This window comes from Drepanopeziza brunnea (assembly GCF_022702325.1).
Source record: "Drepanopeziza brunnea f. sp. 'multigermtubi' strain 214-2 chromosome Unknown ctg4, whole genome shotgun sequence".
Lineage (NCBI taxonomy): Eukaryota > Fungi > Ascomycota > Leotiomycetes > Helotiales > Drepanopezizaceae > Drepanopeziza > Drepanopeziza brunnea.
Window position 1 is genome coordinate 1246312 of NW_027094067.1, and position 26028 is coordinate 1272339.

The following is a 26028-nucleotide window of genomic DNA, read 5'->3' on the forward strand; positions in this document are numbered from 1 at the left end:
GATCCATCAAGCTTTGTCCACATCACCGAGGCCGAGGCTTAGTCGCATTTGAACTCTTCCTTCCTTTTCGTAAAGTATATGGCAAGCGCAGATTCCGTAGCGGTGTTGTTGATCCTGTATCGAGCCATCTGAACTCTCTCTCTCGAATTCACTTACCACTTCCGATCCGAGATAGTGCCTCCCGCCAAGAGAATTTTACTTGGTTGATATGCGCAAACTTGACGGCGATATTCTATCAACTGGCGGAACTTGGGGCGATGGCTCAGTGGCTTGGCGTCACGTTCCTGTCCAGTTGGTGTAGATTCGCGTGACCCAATCGGAAAACCTATTCAATTAGGTTTGTAGACTGGAACCTCATATCATCATCCCCTATCCGTTGATATGAGCTTCCAGTTGAGTTTTGCAGTTTTGGCTCTTTTTTTTGGTTTGTTTTAAAAGTTCAGATACCACCTATCCGAAGCAAAATCACGATGGCATTTGAGAGCCATTTATAGCGGTTGAGTCGTAGTATATTGATATTAATAAGTAGATAGCGGTTATTAGAAGTGGTCTTTGAAATATTTTATGATATTAGATCGTACAGCTTACATACTGAATGAAGTCCTTCAAGATGAGCGGGCTTGTAGTTGATCATTATATTTTCTCCTACCTTCAATAAAATTACTGCAGAACACCAGAGAATCGAAAGGAGGTGATGCACAATTCTCTCCTAAGCTGAGATAGAACCCTGGATGAATTTCAACTATCAAAATATGCTAGCACTTTCTATAATCATCTGTCAGATGTAGTAGCTGGTCAAGACCCGACACGGATCCGGCGCGGGACCACGTTTGAGCGTTCCCTTTTCTCCGGTATCCTAAGGGAAGGAAGGGAAAGGGCAAAGGGTCATCGATCGGGTGGAAGAGGTGGAAGGTGTGACGACGATCAAATGGAAGTATATACGACTACACTAGCATCCTGAGCTCTTGACTTGACTCCTCGCTGCCATCACCGCCAATATTGACATCCAATCCATCTGACTCGATCTCATCTTATGCCGCCCATATAAGCGCGCCTCTGAGAATCAACAGCAAGCCCGGCATTGTATATGACAGCCCTCCTCATGCTAATCTTCCCAACATCCATCTCCCGCTGTCTGCGCGCAACAACCTGCTGCTCGAAGGACTCCATGATCAACACCGTCACTGCAGACTCTAAAGCATCTAGAAATGCAATTTTGCTTCTGGCCTGTAAAAAAGTTTAAAAATTCTCAGCCGCTTTCGAATTTTAATCATCAGAAATCTAGAGATAGAGCAGAGCTCTATTGGTTATCGAAACCACAGCTATAAAAGTTCTGTACAATATGGACTTCGCGGCTGCAGAGAGCGTAGAAGCTTTCGCCGCAGTAGCAGTAGCGAGGAACATAACTTAGATATCGATTGTGATATCAAGTCTCAAATCAAAGAATCGCATATTTGCCAATGAGTTTGTAAGGGGAAGAGGATGGCAAGACTGACCATGACAGTTAATCAGCAGAACCACCAGTTGAACAAGAAGATGAGAAAACCCCCATATACATAGTCATTTCCGAGCTAACGGCGACACCTCGGGTATTTTCGTATCTATTTTATATATCCCAAAACCAACTTCCTCTACCATCCAGTGGCGGGATGGCTTGGCAGGCAAGTCGTCTTTAGATCAATCTGGACGGGATCGATTGGGCCCCCGGGATCCGGGAACGAAAAACCTATTCAGTTAGGTTTGATATCTAGAACCTCATATATCGGTATATGGGCTTCTGGAGAATTTTTGGTGTTTTTTCGAGATTTTTCATCTTATTTTTTTTGTTGTTGTTGGTTGCTTCGTAGAGGAGAAGTAGAGCGTCTGCTTATTTAGCGAATTCTTCGATCAAAGCGATCGGGTGCATTTATACAGCAGCCTTATCTTGGATGGTATCTTATATCATAAAAAATAATCGCGAAGTACGTTTGTTTACGAGGCTGGCGTGGGGTACATCAGAGGTGTTCGAGTTGTACTCAGTCGTGGATGATGGGCTCAAATGAGGCCTTCCTTGCTCTTTCTTAGGGAGTGGCGGTCCTTTGAAATGATAGTAGTTTTGGAATTGGAATCCAGAGGACTGCCCGCTATGAATAGAGCGACCCGAAGAGCGGGCCGGCTGGATTTCACGGAATATAGTTTGAGGACAGTCAGTACGCGCTCGTCGTGGATACTTCAAATTATTTAAAAGGATTAAGCTCACCGCGAAGGCTTGGAACCGTAGGCCAGGAAAACTGACATTTCCATCACTTGGCCATAAGCAAGAATTCTCTTACGATTGCAATAAGAAGGTATCATTCGTTCAAGCTTAATCTGCATTATATTTAAGTGCAAAACTTCTAGGGTTGTCATACTCAACCGATTGATTGTCTTCCCGCCTCAAATTACGATAGTGGACTAGCAATTCTCCTGCCCAAGTTCATAGGGTCGCTAAGGTGGAGGCCGGGCACCAAAAAGTTTCGCGTCACAATACATCGCTCGGCTGGCCGACTTAAAATGTTGGATTGACTGGACGGCAACAGAAACCTTTAGATACTTGAATAGCAATAACAAGGAATTGAGGCATGCGAGAAACTATGCCGTGAGTCATTTTATCATTTCGAGAATATGCTCTAATGAGCTGCCGCAACACCTGAAGCATCTGCCTGCGCAGTGATTCTCTTCTTATACGCCTGTACATCTCCTGGGAACTTCTCAACAGTTCCACCGTCGCAAACCCATAAACTGGTGCACACCGACTGCAACATCGTGACGTCGTGACTAACCATGAGAACACCACCTTGAAACTTTTGAAGCGCCGAACTCAAGGCATCCATGGCCTCGATATCCAAATGGTTGGAAGGTTCGTCAAGAACCAGAATATGAGGGTTGGTCAAAGACAGACATGCAAATGCGACACGAGACTTTTGACCCCCGGATAGCAACTCCATCTTCTGAAGACCAGTCATTCCGGTGATACCAAAGGCACCGAGATGTCGGCGGTATTCTTCATCCTGCTTTCCTGGGTATTGCTTTGCCATGAAGCTTACGGCACTGGCGTTCAAGTCGAGGGCATCGACGTGATGTTGAGCAAAGAATCCGACCCGAAGACGAGGATTCTGAGAGATGAGCCCGGATGTAGGAGTCAATTTGCCGACGAGCAGTTTGAGCACTGTCGTTTTTCCTGCACCGTTGGGGCCAACGATACCGATTCGAGAGTCAAGTTGCACATCTAAATCTACGTTCTTTAGCAATAACTTGTCTTTCGTGTACCCAAAAGACACGTCGGTCATTTGCACAATAGGAGGAGACATCTTCTCGACATCTGGAAACTTGAAGTGGACAGTGTACTCGCTCTCCGGAGCTTCGAGAACAGGCATCTTTTCGAGTTTCTTGATTCTGGATTGAGCCTCGGAAGACTTGGCAGCGTTGTAACGGAATTTGTCGATGAAAGCTTGGAGATGGGCTCGCTGGGCCATTTGTGTCTCGTATTCTCTCTTGGCAGTCTTTCTTCGCTCCTCTTTGGTGGCATAGAAAGACTCGAAATTGGCACCCTTGTAGTAGTCAAGACGTTCCGAGTGCTGGTGCACAATATCTGTGGCAACTTCGTTCAGGAAAGCTCTGTCGTGAGAGACTACGAGCACAGTACTGGGGTAGCCCTGTAGGTAGTTGGCCAAGAAAGTAATGGAAGGGACGTCCAACATGTTAGAAGGCTCGTCAAGAAGTAGAAGATCGGGCTCGCAGAAGAGGGCCCGTGCAAGAGCCAAACGCATACGCCAACCACCAGAGAAAGTCTTGGTTGCAAATTGTTGTCGTTCTGGGGAGAAACCGAGACCGGCAAGAATAGTGGCAGCTCTCGATTCGGCTTTGTCGGATTCCATCTCCGCCAATTTACCCTGAACATCTCCTAGAGTCTGATCCAGACCTTCACGCTCGCGATCAAGTCTTTCTGCATCAACGGAAGTATCGGCCATAGACGATCTTTCTGCTTCAATTTCTGCAAGCTGCTTTCCGAGTTTCTACATAAGGGTCAGCCTGGTACTGCAGACTTAAATATCGAGTGAGATATCAAGTGAGGTGATTATCAAGCGAGACTGAAAATCAAGTGCGACTGAAAATCGAAGGTGGCAAGGGAACTTACGACTTGCTCTGCCAGCAAATGCTTTCGCCAGACGTCTGCGTCTAATACGGCCTGCAAGGCTGGCGTATCGTCTCCAGAGATCTTTGATCTTCGTCAGCATGAGTAGCAAATGCAAATAAGGTGATCTCTGACCTCTTGTTCAACATGGAGAATGGAAATGTGTGTAGGAATAGCGAGTTCTCTGCGCGCGAGTGCTCTCAAAAGCGTAGATTTACCAATACCGTTTTGACCAACCAAGCCATATCTTCGTCCATAGGCCAGAGTCAAGTTGGTGTCTGTCAAAATCCTCAAGCCTCCAATAGACACATCAATACTGTCCAATTTGATATCCTTGCTCTTCGTTTGTCCTTGGGCATTTGATCCAAGCTGGAGAGGGTTTACAGCCATGAAGAACTCCTCGTATGACTGCGCATCGTCAGGTTGATTGATCAGTTTCGAAGCTTCATATTCGACATTCTTAAAAGTCTTCTTATTCTGCTTGGCGGCAATTTTCCGTTCGGCCTTCTCTAGCTTTTTCTTGTCGACCTTCGACTCAAGCTTCCTCGTGTTTGCTGACTCCAAATCAACACCCGTAGTCGAGATGCCTAAGGTAGATGACATGTTTCTCTGAGCTCCCACTTGAATAGCCTGGTCCAATCTCTTTGCAGCGGAAGACAGCTGGGTACGTTGGCCACTGGCCGCCTGAGAGGCGGTGAACTTGTCCACCCATTTCTGGACTATCTGACTGATTTTGATCTGGTTCTCAGAGGAAGGATCACCAGAAGCCGAGAGCAGCAGCTCGGTAATGGATGTAGCTGCTTCGGCCAGAGGAGACGGCCCTGTGCTCTCTACTGCATCTGGAACATATGCATTTGATGCATGGGTTAAGTAGCCGTTGGCATATTCTGTGAGGATCGGGTCGATGCCCGGGATAAAGCCCTTGATTTCTGATTCCATGACGTCTGGGTATGGCGAGTTGTCGAACGCAATATCTGGAATTGCTTCCGAGCGACAATTGCAAGTCGAGATTCAATAAGTCACATTTCGATTCTTGCCTTGATTTTCAGGCCTCAAGTCGGTACTAGGGCTAGCGCGGTGCACGGCCAGTAAACAGAGCTAGGGCAGGGGTGGGCGCGATCGCGACTCCTTTTCCTTTACCGCTCCTTTCTCCTGCTCAACATCATCTCGACGACCTCAATTCCTCGACAGCTCGCTCCATCACCTTCGCAACCCAACCCAACTCATTACCATCTCCAGTCCCGAAACCTTAAAACCTTCACAATGCGCGAGATTGTTCACTTGCAGACCGGGTGAGCACCCCCATCCTTTACTCACACACGGGCAATTACTGATTTTTCAATAGCCAGTGTGGTAACCAGGCAAGCAGAATCCCTTTTTTTCAGAGTAATTGGAGATGCTAACCAGCAGGACAGATTGGTGCTGCTTTCTGGCAAACGATTTCTGGCGAGCATGGCCTCGACGGCTCTGGCGTGTAAGGTTCCTCTGCTGCTCTGGGAAGAGGGGTTCAGACCAGGCTGACAATATGTGCAGCTACAACGGTACATCCGACCTCCAACTCGAGCGCCTGAACGTCTACTTCAATGAGGCTTCCGGCAACAAGTATGTTCCCCGTGCCGTCCTCGTTGATTTGGAGCCGGGTACCATGGATGTAAGTTCCCCGGCCCCCTTCCTGCCGCGACTGATCTAATCGTGCCAGGCTGTCCGCGCCGGTCCCTTCGGTCAACTCTTCCGCCCCGATAACTTCGTCTTCGGTCAATCTGGAGCTGGAAACAACTGGGCTAAGGGACATTACACTGAGGGTGCCGAGCTTGTCGACCAGGTCCTCGATGTCGTTCGTCGTGAGGCCGAAGGCTGCGACTGCCTCCAGGGTTTCCAAATTACCCACTCTCTCGGTGGTGGAACTGGTGCCGGTATGGGCACGCTTTTGATCTCCAAGATCCGTGAGGAGTTCCCCGATCGTATGATGGCCACCTTCTCTGTTGTCCCATCTCCCAAGGTCTCCGACACCGTTGTCGAACCATACAACGCTACCCTCTCCATCCATCAGCTGGTCGAGAACTCTGACGAAACCTTCTGTATCGATAACGAGGCTCTCTATGACATCTGCATGAGAACCCTCAAGCTCTCCAACCCGTCTTATGGAGATCTCAACCATCTGGTCTCTGCCGTCATGTCCGGTGTCACCACCTGTCTCCGTTTCCCTGGTCAACTCAACTCCGATCTCCGAAAGTTGGCTGTCAACATGGTCCCATTTCCTCGTCTCCATTTCTTCATGGTTGGATTTGCTCCTCTCACTAGCCGGGGTGCTCACTCCTTCCGTGCTGTTACCGTCCCAGAGTTGACCCAACAAATGTTTGACCCAAAGAACATGATGGCTGCCTCTGACTTCCGCAACGGTCGCTACTTGACCTGCTCCGCTATCTTGTAAGCTCACCAAAATTATGAAGTGAAATCTGCATTACTAACTTTTTGAAGCCGTGGTAAGGTGTCCATGAAGGAAGTTGAGGATCAAATGCGCAACGTTCAGAACAAGAACTCTTCATACTTCGTTGAGTGGATTCCCAACAACGTCCAGACCGCTCTCTGCTCCATTCCACCTCGTGGTCTCAAGATGTCCTCCACCTTCGTTGGTAACTCCACTTCGATCCAAGAGCTGTTCAAGCGTATCGGTGACCAGTTCACTGCCATGTTCCGAAGAAAGGCTTTCTTGCATTGGTACACTGGTGAGGGTATGGATGAGATGGAATTCACCGAGGCTGAGTCTAACATGAACGATTTGGTTTCCGAGTACCAACAATACCAGGATGCCTCCATCTCCGAGGGCGAGGAGGAGTATGAGGAAGAGGCACCTCTAGAGCAAGAGGAGTAAATTTCTGCTTTGCTATCCCAATGCGACAGCGTGGGCTTTTGAACACGTTGCGGTATTCTTATGGCAAGATGAAAATTTCTCAAAGTGGTTGTTTTTTTAATCTGTTAATTTGACAGCGAGGGGGTCTTTCCATGAAGGATTCACAGGGGAATACCTCTTTGGCTTGGAGTGGCTCATAGCCGACCGAGTAATTCAGAACAATTTGGTCGACACTGTGCACGCGTGAAACGACGAGCCCTGATGAGGCCAATCTGAGACTGTTATCACTTGCCGATTGTACCTCGTGCTCAATTGCCTTCGACAGTAAGTCTTGCCTTTCTACACTGGTTTCAAGCTCTTTCCCCAGATGTCAGGCTCAAGCTATTGAGTAGTGCTCGTGTAGGGATGGATGGCTTAGAAGCACTTTCTTTCAATCATGACACTCTTATACCTGGGTGGGTCTTCGTTATTTCTGTTGTAGTACACTGGGTCAAGGCAATGCTGCTTTTGCAATGTTTCCAACCCGCTCTTTTTGTGATGGCCACGTTCTGTCATGCTGGCAAAATGCTTTTGATGGAGAACATCACTCAAGTGACCATCAGTCACCCTATATGGAGTGTAGTAATGTTTTTGCTCCCCATCCAAGGTTTCCTTTTTTTTTTTCCCCTTGTCTACCCGGGACACTCTTCTCATTCTCAACATCAACATCACAGGTATCAATCATCACACCACCTACCCATCTTCGTCCCAGATGCAACGGAAAGAAGTCCTCCGGGTCCCGGACGGACCGATATGGCCAGATTCCCGCCCACGAACACCATGACACAACAACTGGAGGGAGCTGCGGGCCTAGAGCTAGAGCCAGAGCCAGAGCCAGAGAGAAGGGGTGGTTTCTTCCGCGCCGTCTACGTATCTCGGGGCTTCCGAATCGCAAGATAGATCGATCGTACTACGCCGAAGGAGAAAGAATAAAGTTTCGTGGGCTTGGCAATGGCATGCATAATCGATCTTGGATTTATTATTTTTGGGTTTAGAGGGAGGGCGCCGAGCTGTGAGAAGGGTGGGTGGAGTGTAGATGGTGATATCTCTCTCAGTATTTACTGCGAAAAAAATTTTCCCTGGGGGATTTGAGCTGTGAGGCGGTTTGGTTCAGCATTTGATATATTATGGATGAAGGGATGGGGCGTCTGATGTTGCAGCAAGCAGCAGCAGCAACGATACTAGATGTTTCGAATCCGAACCCGTTCTAGAGCACCGAGCGAGACTCGAGTAGTACCAAAAGCATTTTGGAAAGAAGACGCAATCACTGGAATAATCTACTTCTTGAAGCACTGGAAAAACGTTCCAGTGCTAATCAAGCTGGGGGTGCCATAGACGGTAAAAATGGACTGTGATTACCCCCAAAGAGTCAAGGTATAGTAAGATATGCTACGGCTTCTGCGTCGCTCATCGGGTCTGTTCTACTCCGTATACGTCGATGTCACGAGACATTGGATCTCTCATGAAGTATGAAAGGGAAAGGTTAGCGATAAGCGATTCTCGCTTGAAGACAAGAAACATCGGATGACATCTGATGAAGGTAAATCTATGTACCTATGCCCTTTCTTGATCCCAATTCGCCAAAACCGCTGCCGCTTTGGCCTACTTTAAAGATGAGGTGTTGATTAAATAATACCAACGTCTAGCTCAAGACAGGTGCAAGAAAGACACAACTGTGTTGCCTACAATCGCGATCCCAAATGACGGCGAGAGAGACACGTCGCTCAAGGAGCTCGCTGACTGCATGCTCGGAAGAGAAACAAGAAAGAAAGAAAAAATTGAGGTCATAGACGAGAAACGTCTTACCTATACACACGGCCGTACGCCTTTATACCCGGGGGCCGGAGCGGGCGACGAAGCAAACCGGAGGGATCTCCACGGCCACAAGACAATCTTATAAGGCAGCCACGCCCGACACAAAATCTGCAACGGAAGTAGCATGGCTTGGACCCTTATTCTTGGTACCCGTCGAATGAAGGGAGGGGAAGGATTTTTTCGTGGAAAAAAAAGAAGGGGTTGGACCCCGGATCTGAGATTCAAGAAGAGAGGCAGCATAGTTGCTGCATGTGGACAACCCTTTCCCGCACCTGCCAGGGAGAGACCTGCACACACACTCGGCTACATAGGACATTGAAGGAAGCATGTGCCCGTTTCCGTTGCAACTTATTGGATTGCCGGTACTGCTTTGTTGTGGTGTGAGGTAGGTATGAGGTATGGGCGCTGTCATGCACTCATCCGATGCTGTGACTGGCAGCTTCCTTTCTTGGTTGCCGGGCTGTAATTTACGTACCCGGTGACTTGATGTCTTGGATGCATGGTAAAGAGGTAGTCAAATGCGCATTTCAAAGACTTCGTCATGATTCAACGATACTTATCAATAGAGTCACTATGGTTGTCTCGATGATGCCAGTGGAAAGGATAGTTCGTTCCCTGGAGAACCCGGGTCCGCCAAAACCGGAGGCGAGGAAGCTCGATATAGCATGCTGGATGTTGGCTACCCAGGTCATAGGACTATAAATCCAGGGTAAATAATGTGGTCATCGTCAGCATAATCGTTGTTAGTGGTACCTTCGGGGCCGTGGTGATGCTCGATGTCGTAGTGCATCCACCGTGCCCAGTACAAATTTGTGATGACGACCATGGTATGTTTACCCGCCTCGTGATCGGTGTATTGATTATGATTGAGAGACTTGTAGTGACTTGTAAGTAAGGTTTGGAGATTCGTAATCCGGGCCTGGGAGGTTCTGGTGGGTGATTGGAGGTTTAAGCGAACCTGCGGAAGGACGAGAGTCATCGCGCATGCATGTTTATGATGCCTACGAGCCCTCGTCAGTCTGGTTGCGGTGGAAGGGAGAGAAGAAGCTCCGTCTTGTATGCCACAGGGCTGATGCTGACAGCTGCAAACACGGTCGAGACGGTCAAGCGTAACATGGGCCACAATAGCTAGCTGGGTAGGGAGTATAACACAAGGGTATCTGTCGAGGGCAGGGTACCTACCAAAGTGAACTAGGTGCCGACTGACAGAAGCATCATTGGGATCGGGAAGTGAGATTCGGCAGAGTAGTTGAACAGGTAATAAGCAGATAGGCTTTCCTATCCCTAGAAACTCACAACTTACAATTTTAAGAGCTTGTAGGGTCGGTCGAGATGAGCCTGGAGATTTGGGGTATATGCAGGGAAGCTCTGATTCGATTTGTAATTCACACCGAGAGGCCGGAAGACATTAAACCAAGGCAAGTACAGCTGTGGCACTCATGATGCTACGCAAGATGAAAACATCCAGTTGAACCATCCTTGGGTGCCACCACCGGAAGTGCCGTTCGCTGAGTTGGATGTCGCTCTATGCTTTAAGCCATTATGCAACTGCTCTCCTGTTGCCTTGTCATGCTTGGAGAAAGCCGACAGCGAATTAATGGATAACGAGAAATCGCCCTCTTGAGTAGCAAAAAAACTAAAGACATTAGCTTCATTTCTTGTCGAAGGGGGGGGGGAATGGTAGTGTTACCTGCGCATCATGAAGCTGATTCTTTTCACATGCTGCAAGTCCAAAGGCTTTGCATCCTTCTTATCTCGTCCCCGGTACGTAGGCTTGAATTCGTCCCATTGGATGAATATCTTTCCCCCATGTGGGTTTGCCTTAAAATCATATTCCCAGCTCACGGTACTTTGGTCCCTGCCGTTTGGCATTTTGGGCAGCAGCTCGTCCTTCAATGTCAAGGTATATTTCTTCTCGTCTGACTTGGCAATGTCAAGGACTAGACCATCATACTTGGAGAGATCCCAGTTTCGGTCCTCTCCGGTTGTTCGCTGTGAGGCAAAGCCTGCGCCACCTAGTGTTTTGGTGTCGAGGTTGCCGTGGAAGATGGCGGTAGGTGAGAGAGGGTTGCAAGCGAGTTCTGAGATAGAGGAGCCGCCGCGAACTCGGTCGTCTGAAGATGTCCAGTCAAGAGGTGACCATGGCCTGCGATTGAGATGAGCGTGACTTCTCGAAGAGCTTGGGATACTGGAAGTCACCTGTCACCACCGAATATAGACGTTTTCTTGAGAAGGGAAGTCATCGTGGAAATGATCTCGGGTTGATGATGGTTGACTGTTAGACCAGTTGCTTGGAGCCGGAGAACCCGAGGAAAAGTAGTATGAAGTCACCTAGAATATCCCTGAAGCGATGAAAATCAATGGCTCAATTATCGCAACTGAATAGCAATAGAGCAGTTCAATTGCCCTTTCACTGCAAGGACCTTTGGGCAAGATGACCTCATTACTCAAGATCAGCCACACCGACCTATCGCGCTTAGTCGCGTCTAAGTCCGAGTCTAGCATGCATATTACCCCAGACAGAAACCGGATAATCGTTTATGCGTGAGTCCTTTCTAGTTACTCGTCGGTTTAATTATAGCCATTATCACGTGATATCAGCAAAGCCAAGACAACAAAACCTCTTGCCTCTTCGCGTTGAATGCTTAACTTTCGTCAAAGGCATACTACCATTGCGACAACGACAACCTCGACACTTACGAAATCAACATAACTCATAACACGCAATGGCAGAAACCGCAATAACTTGGACTACCCTTAGGGGTCTCCCGAAGATCGCCGAAGGAAAAGTCCGCGACTTATATGAAGTTGACTCAAAGACCCTCTTGTTCGTCGCATCGGATCGCATCTCAGCCTACGACGTAATCATGGAAAACGTAGGCGCCCCGTCTTCTTCATAAAATTTCTTCTGTATTTCAGCTAACCTAATCCAGGGTATCCCTTCTAAAGGTCCCCTCTTGAATTTGCTCTCTACACACTGGGTAAATTGAAAGCTGCCTTATCTCCGCCGTTCTCTACTGACCACTCTCACAGTTCCGCATCCTCTCCAGCCTAATCCCTGACCTGCGCACGCATTTTATCACCCTCGACCTACCTTCCTCAATCCCCGAAGCTGATCGTCCGCAAATGAAGAACCGCTCAATGCAAGTCCGCCGACTCAAGATCTTCCCCATCGAAGCCATTGTCCGAGGCTACATCACCGGTTCCGCGTGGAAAGAGTACCAGAGCACCGGCACTGTCCACGGCATACCGATCGCGCCTGGGCTGAAAGAATGCGAGATTTTCCCTCAAGGTGCCATCTACACACCCAGCACCAAAGCCGAGGCGGGAAAAAACGACGAGAACATCTCCGTTGCCCAAGCCGCGGAAATAGTCGGGCCGAAATACGCCGAGAGGATCGAGGAATTGGCCCTTAAGCTCTACACGACTGCCAGAGATTACGCCCGAGCCCGGGGTATCATCATTGCGGATACGAAGTTCGAATTCGGACTGGATGAGGAGACGGATGAGATTGTGCTTGTGGACGAAGTCTTGACTCCGGATTCGAGTCGGTTCTGGCCAGCGGATAAGTATGCGGTTGGTCGCGATCAAGACTCGTACGACAAGCAATACTTGAGAAACTGGCTCACCACTCACGGACTAAAGGGGAAGCCGAGCGTAGTGATGCCGGAGGATATCGTCAAGAACACCGCCGATAAATACCGAGAAGCGTTTGAGAAATTGACTGGGAAGAAGTGGTTAGAAGCTATTGAGTAGTAGTAGTCGCAATATACCCCTCTCCAATCGCATCGCATCGCAATGCGTGCAACTGCGTTTTGTATCCCTCCCTCACTGTCACTGCCTCTCTCTTCTCTCCTCTCTCAGATCCAGGGTCTCCAACCCCTCTCTCTCTCCTTCTTCTCCTTCATCTCCTTCTTCTCCTTCTTCTTCTCCTTCATCTCCTCCTCCTTCATCTCCTCCTCCTTCTTCTCCTCCTCCTTCTTCTCCTCCTCCTTCTCCTCCTCCTCCCTCTTCATCATCATCACGAAAATCCCTCCCCTCCCCTCCTCTCTCCCTCCCCCTCCCCCTCTCTCCCACCCTCTCACTCCCCCACCCACCCGACACAAACAAGAACACAAACAAGAACACAAACAAGAACACAAACAAGAACACAAACAAGACCAAAAAAAACCAAGGGGTCCGTCCAAGCTCGCAAGACACGCTTCTGCACCCGATCAAGTCAAGTCAAGTCAAGCTAGGTTAAACAAGCGAAAAATATATATATATATATATTACCAACACCGTCATCCCACCCCTTGCCCCGCCCCCCAACCGCCGCCTCCGCCGCCTCCTCACAGCAACAAGCAACAACGTACGTGTACCTACGTCTCCGAAAAGACAACCGTTAGAGCCTGAGACGACGGAGAGTACCGTAGGTACCGTAGGTAGCCAGCCAGCCGATAGCCGAACGACCAGCTTTGCCTCTCTCTGTTGGCTAGCGCACGGGTGGGTCATCGTCATCGTCATCCTGTTGTATCCTATCCTACCGGTATCCATACCCCTTCGCTCGGATGTGATGTGGCTACGTATCGCGAAAGAAAAAAAAAAAAAGACCTACTTGCTTCGTCTCTCTTTTTCTTTGTCTCGAATTTGCTACTTACTTATCAAGATCCAACATATATATTCCCCACACTGAAAGCGGGCAGTTAAGCCAAGGCGTTTTTGAGACGTTGACATTGGAAAAACAATCAAATCAATCGACCTAGAACGTGATTGTAGGTAGGCGGCCGGGAGAGTACAGAAAGACTTGAGAAAGTCAAGAAAGGAGAAATCAAACAACCCCCCTCCACCCCCTTCCCTCGCTCCCCCCAACCCCCGCTGAACTCCAAACGGCCTTGCTTCCCATTTCTTTTGCTTTCAAAGCCAGTTTCGGAAGAAGAAGTAAAAAAAAAAAAAAAAAAACCCCCTCCAAACCCCCACACCCCCACACCCCCATACCCCCATCTCTAGAATGAGTGTCGAGCACTTCGAACTCTGGTTTTGCTATCCCTCAAGTTAAGAAAAGAAAAAGAAAAGATGTTGTGCTTGCGACCCCGGCCAGCTAGCTTATAACAACTGTGATAGCATTCGGGGAGAGGGGGGCATCGAGAGGGGTGTGGATGGGTACTGATAGCCAGACTCGGAACAAGTTGTCGAGTGCTCGTATGAACTCGAGAGAGGAGGAGTCTAGCAGGCAGGCAGGCGGCTGTTAGTGTTTGGATTCGCTGCTGGGCTGGGGGGGGGGGGGGGGGTGTTTTGAGAGCTTTGCACTTACGAGAGGGTTTGACGAATCTTCAAATTCTTGCTGGCCGCTGAAATTGCTGATGGCTCCAGGCAGACCCTGATAACTCATGTTGAAGGGGTTCATGGTGTCGTCCTCGCGCTTCATGATGGCTTCGTGGAAGTGCATCATGGGCGGCAGCGTGACGGGGACCGGGGCGAGGTAGTCCGCGTACTCGGAAGACGAGACGGGGCGGTATGATGGCTGCGATGGAAGAGGGTATGGTGCGTACACGAGGTCCTCGGGAGCTGGGTACGAGTGGTATGCGAAGAGAGGTGGGGTCCCGGATCCCTCGCGCTCGAAGCCGTGCGAGAACATCAGGTTGTCTTCCATCGGTGGCGTGAACTGGCACTGGGAGAACCTGGGAGACGGCTGGGGTTGCAGGATCTCGGGGCTTGTCTTGTACTGCTGCTGGCCAGCCTTGCCCACACGATGCTGCTGCTGCTGCTGCTGCGGCTGCTGTTGGAGCTCGGCGTGGATCTGCGGCGGCGAGGCCGAGGAGGATCCGGCGCGTCTCTCGAGGTCTTCGAGACGTCTCTTTAGCTTCTTGCCTGGAGGTGTGTGTCAGTGCCGGTTCCCCGGAGATATGGCTCTGGATTTACTCACGGTAGTTGCGTTGGGCAATTCGGTTCTGGATCCTCCTCCGCTCCGCCAAGTCGGAGATCTTGGTCCAGTCTTCATCTGGGTTTGCTGAGCTGCTGAAGGCACTGCTGGTGCCGTGGCCGGTGGTCTGCCTGGAGGCCGTCGCACTCGAGAATGAGTAGCTGTGTTGTCTGGACATGTTGGGTTATGCTGATCAAGTGTGGTCCTGGTCTTGTTACTTGTGTGAGAGAAGAAAGTGTTCAGCTGTTGAAGTTGCTGCTGAAGTTGTTATTAAAGATGTGGTTGAAGTTGTGGTTGAAGTTGTGATTACAGTTGTGGTTGGTGGTGGTGGTGGTGGTGGTGGTGATGGTGTTGATATTGGATGGGAACTTATGGTCTGGGATGTGATGCTTCTCTGCGTCGGGGGGAGGAGACTGGCCGAGTATATTTATATGCGAATCTGCGAATGCGGGCACGACACATGCGATCGATCAACATACATACGGACTTGACCACCGACAGCCATCTCCTCCTCCTTCGAATCCTTGTACGGCACCACCAGCGCAGCGCAGCGCAGCGCAGCTCAGCTCAGCTCCAAGACGGACGGACGAACGAGGTGAAGATCAGAAAGAAAAATCCAAGACAAAGGACAGGACCCTTGGGAGAACAGACAGCAGACCAGCACTGCAGCACAAGCCCCGGCTCCACATCCCCCCACCACTGCCTGCGGGTGCGGGTGCGGGTGCAAAGTCAGCCAGGCTGCCGGGGCCGACTTTCTGCACCTCAACTCCCTACAGTAGGTACTACTAGGTATCTATCATACAGTAGTATCTAGCTCCGGGCACTAACACTAGATCAAGTGGCACTCCGCCACGCCATGCCGCATTCTATAATGAATTGTTCGCTAATTCGCAGCTGTTGTTATTTATTTATTTATTTATTTATTTTTCCCCTTTATTCTGGTTTGGTTGGTTGGTTGGTTGGTTGGTTGGTTGGCTGCCTTCGTCCCGTAAGGTAGTAAGGTACGGAGACGGAGTAAGGGCAGCGTCGACTCAACAGCTGGTCTGATTCCCCCACGCCCACCTCCTTCCCCCCGAAATAGAATTCATCGGCGTGAGTCCTGGGAGCTTGACCGAGTTGGCAATCCTTGATTTATTCCCTTGGCTTGCGGCTCGACGCTTGGATCGATGCTTGGGTCACCGGGTAGGGGTAGGGCAGGGGTAGGGCAGGGGTTTGGGTAGGGGTAGGGGCATGGATGTGAGTACGTACGTAGGGGTATGATGGGTATGGGTAGAAGGAAAAGTACCCTACTACCATTACGTGATCATGATCGAGCTTCATCCCGACCTATTCCCAGGTAGGAGGTATCTAGGTATCTTACTTATCCTACCCATCATTCGTGTATCATTCATGAATTAACTGGTAAACTAGTTCTTCTCTTTGGTCTCTTCTCTGGACCTCCTGTCCGGCCTACAATATCCGGCCCCGATGCCATGCTACCGTAGCGAGCTAGACCATGCGGGCAGATGTATTCCTCCAGGCCGACGCTCGGAATATGGATCGAGATCTCTCTGTCTCTCTGTCTCTCTCTATCACTCTCTCTCCCTATCACTCTCTCACTCTCTCACTCGACCCAGCCTTGTCATGGGTTTATTTTTGGTATGAACGGCTTTGTCACCAGCCTCTGGTGGTAAAGATCCGCCAGTCACAACCCTCACCGCCGTCCAGGGCGTACAAGACCACCCCCCAGGGGACATTCCGCCAATCACCATGGCCGTGTCGTACTGGAGATACATTCCCGCCATCTTTTTCGCGGTGAAGCTTCATCTCCTCTACCGATATCTCCTTCGTCTCCTCCCCCCTCTCCCGTACCCCACCCAACCACGAGGTACTGACTGCCGAGGGCCTGAGTGCCTGAGTGCCTGAGTGCCTGAGTGCCTGAGTGCCTGAGTGCCTGAGTGCCTGAAAGGGCCCCTTCGCTGCCGTTTCACTCATTCCACTTGCACACCCACACAAGCGAACGGTCCGACTGAATCGCATACTCACTCTACCTACCCGGCGCATTTGGCACCACTACCACTACCACCACCACCACCACCACCACCACCACCGCTGGCATGATTATCATCATCATCCTGAGCCCATCTCCCATCTCCCATGATTCCCCTAAACTCAGCCCTACCCCGCCGGCCTCTGTGTTCCCTGGCCGTTTCGTCGTCCCAAGATTGTATGACCGACCGCCCAACTACGGTCAGCCCCAGGGGTCACTGATGCCTTCGACCGTCATCGGTTGAGACATCCATACACGGTACCCTACCCTACCCTACCCATGTGCCATACAGAAGCTGCGACGGTTGCACTCGAAGTTTGCGAGCTGCCATCGGTGCCGCCTGGCGCTCCGCCGAGATCGCGATTCTGAGGCGTGGCAGCGTGGATGTGCCGGGCCATCTAAAATTCAAGGGCAACCTCTCGATTTGCTGACATGTTCACACTCATCTTGCGGTGAAGGGGTTTCGATTTCTTGGAGCGAATTAAGCGAACGCCGATCCGGAGATGGCTATCATCTTTAGTCACGATGGGATGGGATTATCTTCAGTCTCCTAAATCCGGACTCTGCTCGCCGCTCGCCTATCATACTAACTGACTCCCCATATAGTGCATTCGTCACGCGCTACTCTACCTTCGTCTGTCATGTCCTGGAATAGAGTCACAGTATCTCGTCGAATCATGTTGCCTGTCTCCTTATCCTCGGTGATAACTACCGGCCCTCGCTCAGCCCGTCTCGAATAGGTCGGTCCAGAGAGGATCGAAGGAATACGTGGAGGCAGTGAACAGCACCACGTTCTTCATCGGTACATTCATGCTGATAGATCCATTATGATTCCGTGGTTTCCTCCGGGACGGTGATTGGAGACGTCCTCGCGGCCTATCAGAGACCGGGAATGCTCACTCCTGCTTCTATTCTGGAACGAAGTGCCGTGCCATCATCACCTCCGGACATACCTAGACAGGCTCCGAAGGAGATGGCACCTTTGCTCCGCCGCTATACGCAGCCTGCAGTCAGCCACGGATTGGACCTGCATCAAGTTTCTAGCTGGGGCACCTTGAGGGATTTGATCGTTGATCCAAGTCAGGAAGATGATGGAACATTGCGGTCTTCCTTTCGCAGGAAACTCTCATGACGGATAAGTACCTGGTCCATCGATCCGACAGGAGGATATCAGATTCCTTCAAGTTCGCTTGGTATCTCTGCCTCTTGATATTATGCTTTCGTCACTTGCCACTGCAACCTACACCCGGCGTTCGGGTCAACAGCCTCTTAGCGTACATTTGAAACGCTAAATCTCCCTCCCGTGCCTCGATCGTCTGTCATCACGGATCTTTCTACGTAAGGAATCTCACCGAAGTCATGACCCACACCGGGCTCGGGCTCGGGTCGCCAAATGGATCGAGCATACACACAGCCCTGAGAGAATCACGGTTCACGGAAGTATTCTCATCATGCAAGTCCGACATACTGGTCGAGCTGCAGGTCCAAGCACATGAACTCTTGTTTATCTGCTTCCCCTTTGGAGCTTTCCAGGGGTAGATAAGGTGCCACCCCCCCCCCCCCCCCCCCCCCCCCCCCCTGACGCTCCCACGGGTTGTGTTTCCAACGGCATATAGACGACCTAGGGCATAATATGCATATGAGGTAGGATTGAAAGATGCAACCTCATGAGAGGGATTTTGGGGCCGAGCTAACTCAACTTGCGCAACTCCCGAGTTAACCCCACTTTTAGTTAAGCGAGTTAATTTTCACAACGGGATTTCGCAAGGTCACTTAGTACTTAGTGAATGATCGTTATCTCTTCAAACGGTCCACCGTACTAACCTCTTGGCTGTGGCGCCGACTTGATATTTAGGATAACCCAGTGAGTTACTCGGCAGCGAAAATCGCTCCATGCACTTACCCCGTAGCCTGCGAAGGGCCGGGCCGAAGGCTAGAAATTCATCTCACATCCTCAGCCGAGTCGGCGGAATCAATAGGTAGTCAGAATTGCAGCAGATATTGGTATGTACATGAGTTCTCATCCAACGTGTCATTAACGCGCCCCCTCCCTTCCCTTCTGATTATGCCACCCTAATTCAGCCAGCCCTTCTGTCCACGATCTCCTGTAATCTTCCACGTGTCCCACCTGATCACCTCCTTCGAAAACTCCGCCAGCTCCCGCTCGGTCTCGAAGCACTCAGCATACAAATACAAGCTCTTCTCGTCACTGAGTAACTTCGCCGGGATGGCCATCTGCAGCTCCCCTTCGAGGCCCATAATCCACGCGAAGCGCAGCGCCTTCTCGGGCGGCGTGATCAGGGCCCTCGTCTGGATATACTCCTCGATGACCTTTTCGTCCCTGGCCCACAGTCTCTGGGTCCGGACACCACGCGGCGTCATCTTGTCGTAGGTCTCGGGGATGTTGACCTTGGCGATACGTCGCACCTTCCACTTCCGCGCCTGGACCGCACAGTAGCGACTCCCGGCTCGACTCATCAGGTTCTCAATTTTGTTGACTGGGCACCCACCACGTTAGCTCTCTCCGCGTCGGAAAGGAGGTGCGAACGACGATGTCACACACGTGTCGATACGTGTCTCAAAAAAAAAAAAAAAAAAAAATTAATAGGGGGGATCAACTCACCCAGATAAAAGCCAGGTCCTAATTGAGGAGTGTACGAGAATTCCTGTAAGCCCAACTTGTGATCCTGATTAATGCGCGCAGCCTGCTCCTGTAATCTCGCGCGTGATCAGTATAGTACACACGAGCTTTAAGTATATGATATCATATATCAATATACACCACGCAGACGGACTCGAGAGCAGGACGTACCTCGGAAACGATGGCGTAGCCGATGACTATCCTGCTGCGCCAGAACCACGCCTGTGCCCCGTTGAAGAAGAAGCTCAGGGCTAGCAAGGCCGCGAAGATGGATCTCGACTGCAGCATCGTGGTTGGTAAATTATTCGGAAGGAAATATGTGTGTGTATATATATATATATAAACAGGAAAAAAAGAGAAAAAGAGTGTGTGTGTGGGAAATGAATGGGCTTGCGATCGGGGAGGGGGAGGAATTAAGATATAAGAGAGAGAGAGAGAGAGAAAAGGTGTGATGTGATGTGATGCGATGCGAGCTGGCGAAAGGGAAGGAAGGCAGGCAGGCAAGCAGGCAGAGGAGAGGAGAGGAGAGGAGAGGGTGGTGAGGGTGGTGAGTGGGAAGAGACCGAATAAGAAGGTAGGTAGGTAGGTGCGAGAAGGGAAATATATACAACCCTCTTTCCCCTTTCCCTTACCCTTACCCCTTTCCTGCTATATTCTATTCTATTTTATTTTATTATATATATATATATATATCTATCTGATCTCTCTCTCTCTCTCTCTCTCGCTCTCGCAAATCCCGTTTTATTGTTTTTTATTTTTTATTTACACGTCGCTCGGCGGGCTATAAATAAGCTGTGCGCGGAATTGGGGAATTGGAATTGGAATTGGATCTGGAATTGGATCTGGAATTGGATCTGGAATTGGATCTTGATTGGGGAAGTGCATTAACATTAACATTAACAAGAAGAATAGTAATAGTAATAATAATAATCATAAATAAAATGATGATTGCAGATCTCGAGCGGCAGGCGGCGCACGGACTTTTACCTTTACTTTACTTTTTTATTTTTTTACTTTTTTACCTTATTTTACTTACACCCGGCCGGCCCTTTTTTCTATTACTGTATGACGGACGGACGGACGGATCCTGGGATGTAGCCTGCCTACTACTACTACGTATCTTGGAGAAGGGGAGGGGGAAGGCTATTTTTAGGTACGTGGGTAGGGTAGGGTATGCGGTAGTACGGTAGCTATTTTCTCGCGTAGAATTTTTTTTGGGGGGGGGGGAAGGGGGGAAAGGGTAGGTACGTAGTAGTTGGTAGTAGCGTTAGTTACTCTTTACGAACTTCGAGTACGGTAGAGGGAGGGGTCTTGGGGGGGCCAGACTAGACTCAACAGCCTCGCTCATCCTCATCTTACGGACGGACGGACCGTTTGCCTTTGCCTTTGTGGCCCCTGCGCACCCTGGAGAGGCTGCGGACGAGCAAGTCGGGAAATAAGTAGGTATAGGTACCGTATCCTCTGGTTTAAATGAGACCTTGGCAAGCCGTGCGTGGTGGAGACGGGCACCGGCGACAAGTGACCGATTGGCAGGAATTGATGACTCAGAAATGCCAAGTATCAAAATCTATAGCATTTGAGCCGCCAAAATGAATAGAATTGCATTGCTATTACATCTTGATATGCCAACATGTCTTTGCCCACCTTTGAAATTCCACCGAAACCGCCAGAACCACCAGATCTACTCTCAGCAAATACCTCTTTTAGCTCTCAAGCTAGTTCTAGTTCTATAAGAAGCGTTAAAAGCGTTTTAAAAAGAAAATGGAGCAACGATAAGCTTGTTCCTAAAGTAGCACGAATGGGAAAGAAATCTATGACAATAGATAAGCTACAAACTCATATCGGACCAAATATACACGTATATTCAGACGGGATCGAGCCTGAAGAAGATGAAAACGCTGGTCCAGCTCCAAAAATAGGGCCAATAATAAAGAAGCTTAATCCGACTCGAGAAGAAAAGCTAGTAGTAATTAAGTTCTTTTTAAAATACAGGTATATATTTCTATTTTAAAAAAAAAAAGATAATAATAATTAATTTTTTAAAATATAGATATAGATATTATAATCTTAATAAAGAACAAATAGAATGGAAAAAACCGACGAAAGAGCAACTTAAAATACAATTCCCTCAATACGGAGAATCTACTATGATGAAATGGTGCACTTTAAACGGCGCACAAAAGATTTTAGCTGCTCCGAAAGGCTCTCGAAGAGTTTCTGAATATTGGACGCCGTATTGGCCAGAAATGGAAGAAAAACTTCTTAACGAATTCCTCGAAAAAAGATCGACGAATATTGTTATAAAACAATGGTGGTTTAGAGAGCAAGCTACTAGACTTTTCACTGAAATATACCCTGATTATGCATCAGTATTTCTTTTTTCAAGTGGCTGGTTTCAAGGTTTTTTAAAAAGAAATAACCTTACTTTACGTTGTATTACAAAAATCGTACGTATATTTATTATTTTTTAATATAATCAATTATTAATATTAATAAAAATAGGCTCAAAAATTACCTGTCGATACGGAAAGATACGTATTAAATTTTCTTCGCCGTATTCGTAAGGTTTCGCAACCATCGATTTCTAACGAATACGAGCCTCGATTATTAAATAAATTCAAACCTTCTATGTGTTTAAATTTCGACGAAACTCCGATTCCATTTGAATATTTAGATGGTCGCACTTATAATATAAAAGGTGCACATACCGTAGGAGGTAAATCAGACCGAAGTGGATGGAATAAACGCTAAGCTACTCTTATTTTATATATATTCGCAGACGGTATCGGACGATTAAAACCGAAATTAATTTTCCACGGAAAAGAATCCGAATTAGGAGGAGAGATTGAAAAATCAGAAGGAATACAATATAATCCTGGAGTTACTATCGAATTCAACAAATCAGCATATAATAACGAAAAGTTATTATTAAAATGGATCGAAGAAGAGCTAGTCCCTCAAACAGCAGTTACTAAAGACAATCCTTTATTAGTTGCTTTAGATTGTGCTGCTTTTCATAAAACGACAGAAATCAAAAAGCTTTTTCGAAAAAATAATATCGAAATAGCGATGATACCTCCGGGGATGACGGGAATTTGCTAGCCTCTCGATACTCATATCAACAAAACTTTTAAAAATCACCTTCGAGAGCTTACCGATAAATATATTTGGCAATAGGAAGCAAATAAACCAACCGATACCAAATGGACTGTTAGTGATAAGAGAATTATGCTTACTCACGTGGTCGCGCAAGCTTGGGATCGTATTTGCAATACAAACGACCTCGTTATTAAATCTTTTCGCGATACCGGTATATATTTAGCCGCCGACGGCAGCGAAGATCACCTTTTAAATATTAAAAATCTACCTGATTTAATAATAGGAGATTGGAATATTCGAGATAAAGCGATAGAAGGATACGAATATCGCGTAATCGACGATACTCAAGATAACGATTGGAATATAGATTCCGAATGGGTAGAATGCGACGAATACGAGCGATTGCAGAGAAAAGATCTAATAGATCTAATAAAAGAACGCAATATTCGAGGCTTTTCTACAAAGAAAAACTCCGAATTAATCGATATGCTAAGATCGTTTGATAAAGCTCGTAAAGAGAGCGAAAACGATACTAAAGTTGAGGAAAAAAGGGTAGCACAAGAGCAAAATTTGCTTATAAAAAAGCACGAAGCAATTGCAAAAGAAATCGTATACGTAGACGAAGATGGAACCGAATATGGAAATTGGTCGAAAGTAATGGAAAGTATAGATTTAACTGCAATTGATATTTAATTATATCTATTAAAATAAATTTATATTAAAATAAATTTAAAAAAGGATCGAAAATATTAAAATTCGCTTGATTCTGACCTTTACCAACTTTTCGACGTTGAATACTGTCAGCTGAGTAATCCATTTTTCTCGCTTCTCTACTTGGCTGACTCCACCCCGCACGGCTTGCCAAGGTCTCATTTAAACCAGAGGATACGGTAGGTAACTGGACTCCCGACTAGGTACTTAGTACTGTACCATACTGTAATAATAGTAGGAGGGAGGGAGGTGGTCGCCGCAGCAGGAGGAGTTATTTACGTCCGGGCGTGCTGTGCTGTGCTGTGCTGTGCTGTTGCTCGCTCCTTGAAACGCGACGTTTAAGTAGATACTATAGTACGTAGATAGTACCGTAGTAGGTAGATCTCCAGGACCCCCCCTACGCACGGTACGTACGGGTAGTAGCAGGATAATCTCGCCCGGTGGCGGCGGCCGTGCCTATACCGAGTACCTACTGAAAAGGAATGGCATACCGGTACCTAAGGTACCTACCGTACGCGACGATCCTCCCCCGTCCAATCGAGATGGAAGAGGAATCGAGATGGAAGAGGAATCGAGCTCTCTCGCTCTCTCTGCCTTGCACAGCCACGGGTGATTTTTTTTTTTTTTTGAGTATTATTATTCTTATTCTGATTATTCTGATTCTTCTGACTCTTCTGATTCTTCTGATTCTTCTGATTCTTCTGATTCTTCTGATTATTCTTATTATTCTTATTATTCTTATTATTCTTATTATTCTTATTATTCTTATCATCATTCTTATTCTTATCCCTCCTATTACTTTCCTTTGCTCCCGCACTCATGGCGAAAAACTCCTTCCTTCCTCTGCAGACCTCCTCTTCTAAAAGCATTTCCAAGAGGATCTCTCACGTCGGGGGGAGGAGGGGGGGGGGGGGTTGGTCGTCTCTCGTCGATGACTACCTGCCTACCTACCTACCTTACTTACAGGGGAAGGCTCGCGGTCTCAGCACCCCGTGTCGAATCGGTCGGTAGGTTGATACCAAGCGCTCTTTCGCGAAGGCTCTCGGAGAGCCTTGTTTTTTTTTTTCCTTTTTTGGTTTTTTTATGAGATCGAGCGGATCAAGCCAGCCAGGCCCCTCGTATCTCTCCTCCCCGTTCCTCGCTCGGTCGCAGATCCGCGTGGTCTTGCTCTCCCATCGAGTACGCCCGTCGGGTATACATCGTGGTCGGCGGGGGAGGCGAGAAAGGAAACGGAGGGGAGAGGTGTGGAATTGCCGGTGAAAAGGGGGGGAAAAAAAAAAAAAAAATGAAAAAATGAAAAAAAAAAAAAAAAAAAAAAAAAAAAAAAAAAAAAAAGAAAAAAAAGAAAAGAAAAGAAAAGAAAAGAAAAGAAAAAGGTCTTCGAGGAGGCGCCGCATGTCGATGATTCGATTTCGGCTGCTGGGACTGACTCTCTGCCGCGAGAGAGAGCTGGAGGGGTCGTGAAAAGCGCCTCGTACGGGTACAAGGTAGAGAGAATCATAGCCTCCTCCCCAGGTTAGGGGGGTGGGGAGGGATACAATGACGGATAGATATCCGAACTTGTCTGTTGACTTGATTGATTCTATTATGCAGCTTCTACTGGTACACGGCCTGATCACTGTAATGTCGTGTGGTGCGATGTGGTGTGTCTACATCTATATATATATATATATCTATATATATCTATTAATATCCATGAATATATTCATATGTCTATGAGTATATTTATACATCTATGAGTAATCGTCGGTTTCCTCAAACCTAATTCGAAAAGAATGGACCGACTTGCTGTAGCGCCAGGTCGGAATCTTTTTTTACAAATTGAAGTTCAAGGTAACCCGACGAGTATAGTTCTATATCTATGAGTTTATATATATATATATATATATATATATATATATTAACACGAGGGATATGGTGAAGCGCACGTGGAGATTGTGATACTCAAGTACCTAGGTACTTACTTACTTGCTTGCTGTACTATGGAGGTAAGTAACGGGCCGGCCGATATCAGTGCAACGCAACGCAGCGCAACGCAGCATTAACGCAGCGTGACACTTCCCTCACTTACACACACACACACACACACACACACACACACACACACACACACACCGCCGCCCCATCACCGATTTTGTACGTGGACGCGCGCAACCGTCCAGTGAGCGCTCCGCAACTCGCGGTGTTGTTATTGTTTCCACCATATACCATACACATACACATAGTGAGCCCATCAATCGGGGCCTCCGATCCCCCGCGGGCACGACGCATGATAGTCGGCGAAGGGGAAGGGGGGTGGGGGAGGGGGGGCTGCAAGTAGATAGTGTAGGTACCGTATGTAAGGCTGAATTTGATGAAGCGCACATGTGTGTGTATGCTGGGTATTGGCCGCGATGACGCGACGGCTACTGATTGATGCGACAGCCTTTTCTCTCTCTCTCTCTCTCTCTCTCTCTCTCTTTCTCTCTCTTCTTTTCGACCGGGTATGTGCAGAAAGTCGGCTTTCGTAGTTTATACCTACAGTTAGAAGGGGAAGGAAGACAAAGAGGGGAGAGGGAAAAGGGGGCGTCGATTCTGAGGAGGTGATGATGATGATGATGATGATGATGCAGTTCATTTCTCTCTCTTTTCTTGACCGCGGCGCAGACGAAGCGCAAGCGACGGCGATCTTTTTTTAAAAAAAATTCTTTTATTTTTTATTCATCGAGCTTCAGTCATATCTGATATCAGCAGATGAAAGAAAGAAAGAAAACAGAAATGCGATGCCTAGACTTCGTTGAGGGTCGAT

At 48.2% G+C, this 26028-nt stretch overlaps 6 protein-coding genes across 7 annotated transcripts; 2 read left to right on the forward strand and 4 right to left on the reverse strand.

Moving 5' to 3' along the window:
- Positions 1–2648: 2648 nt before the first annotated feature.
- L3040_003149 (uncharacterized protein) lies at positions 2649–5092 on the reverse strand (the record flags this gene model as incomplete). Its single annotated transcript, XM_007293627.1, has 3 exons — positions 2649–4034; positions 4157–4237; positions 4289–5092. 3 exons carry the CDS (start codon positions 5090–5092, stop codon positions 2649–2651), a joined length of 2271 nt encoding a protein of 756 aa, XP_007293689.1.
- Positions 5093–5416: 324 nt separating this feature from the next.
- On the forward strand, positions 5417–7025 carry L3040_003150 (uncharacterized protein; the record flags this gene model as incomplete). Its single annotated transcript, XM_066154360.1, has 7 exons — positions 5417–5445; positions 5499–5514; positions 5569–5627; positions 5687–5804; positions 5853–6314; positions 6522–6580; positions 6632–7025. 7 exons carry the CDS (start codon positions 5417–5419, stop codon positions 7023–7025), a joined length of 1137 nt encoding a protein of 378 aa, XP_066012330.1.
- Positions 7026–9546: 2521 nt separating this feature from the next.
- On the reverse strand, positions 9547–11101 carry L3040_003151 (uncharacterized protein; the record flags this gene model as incomplete). Of its 2 annotated transcripts, none has more annotated exons than XM_007293629.2 (5): positions 9547–9859; positions 10041–10060; positions 10308–10494; positions 10549–11004; positions 11058–11101. In XM_007293629.2, the coding sequence occupies 5 exons, from the start codon at positions 11099–11101 to the stop codon at positions 9547–9549; spliced, it is 1020 nt and encodes a 339-aa protein (XP_007293691.2). The 2 variants fall into 2 exon arrangements, with proteins under 2 accessions (XP_007293691.2, XP_066012331.1); XM_066154361.1 differs by lacking the exon at positions 10041–10060 and adding an exon at positions 10162–10196.
- A 483-nt stretch (positions 11102–11584) lies between these two features.
- L3040_003152 (uncharacterized protein) lies at positions 11585–12614 on the forward strand (the record flags this gene model as incomplete). The annotated part of the gene is made up of 3 exons (XM_007293630.1): positions 11585–11734; positions 11792–11839; positions 11892–12614. 3 exons carry the CDS (start codon positions 11585–11587, stop codon positions 12612–12614), a joined length of 921 nt encoding a protein of 306 aa, XP_007293692.1.
- Positions 12615–13943: 1329 nt separating this feature from the next.
- On the reverse strand, positions 13944–14938 carry L3040_003153 (uncharacterized protein; the record flags this gene model as incomplete). Its single annotated transcript, XM_007293631.2, has 3 exons — positions 13944–14063; positions 14152–14708; positions 14764–14938. 3 exons carry the CDS (start codon positions 14936–14938, stop codon positions 13944–13946), a joined length of 852 nt encoding a protein of 283 aa, XP_007293693.2.
- Positions 14939–18862: 3924 nt separating this feature from the next.
- L3040_003154 (uncharacterized protein) lies at positions 18863–19718 on the reverse strand (the record flags this gene model as incomplete). The annotated part of the gene is made up of 3 exons (XM_007293632.2): positions 18863–19287; positions 19413–19500; positions 19602–19718. 3 exons carry the CDS (start codon positions 19716–19718, stop codon positions 18863–18865), a joined length of 630 nt encoding a protein of 209 aa, XP_007293694.2.
- Positions 19719–26028: the final 6310 nt, after the last annotated feature.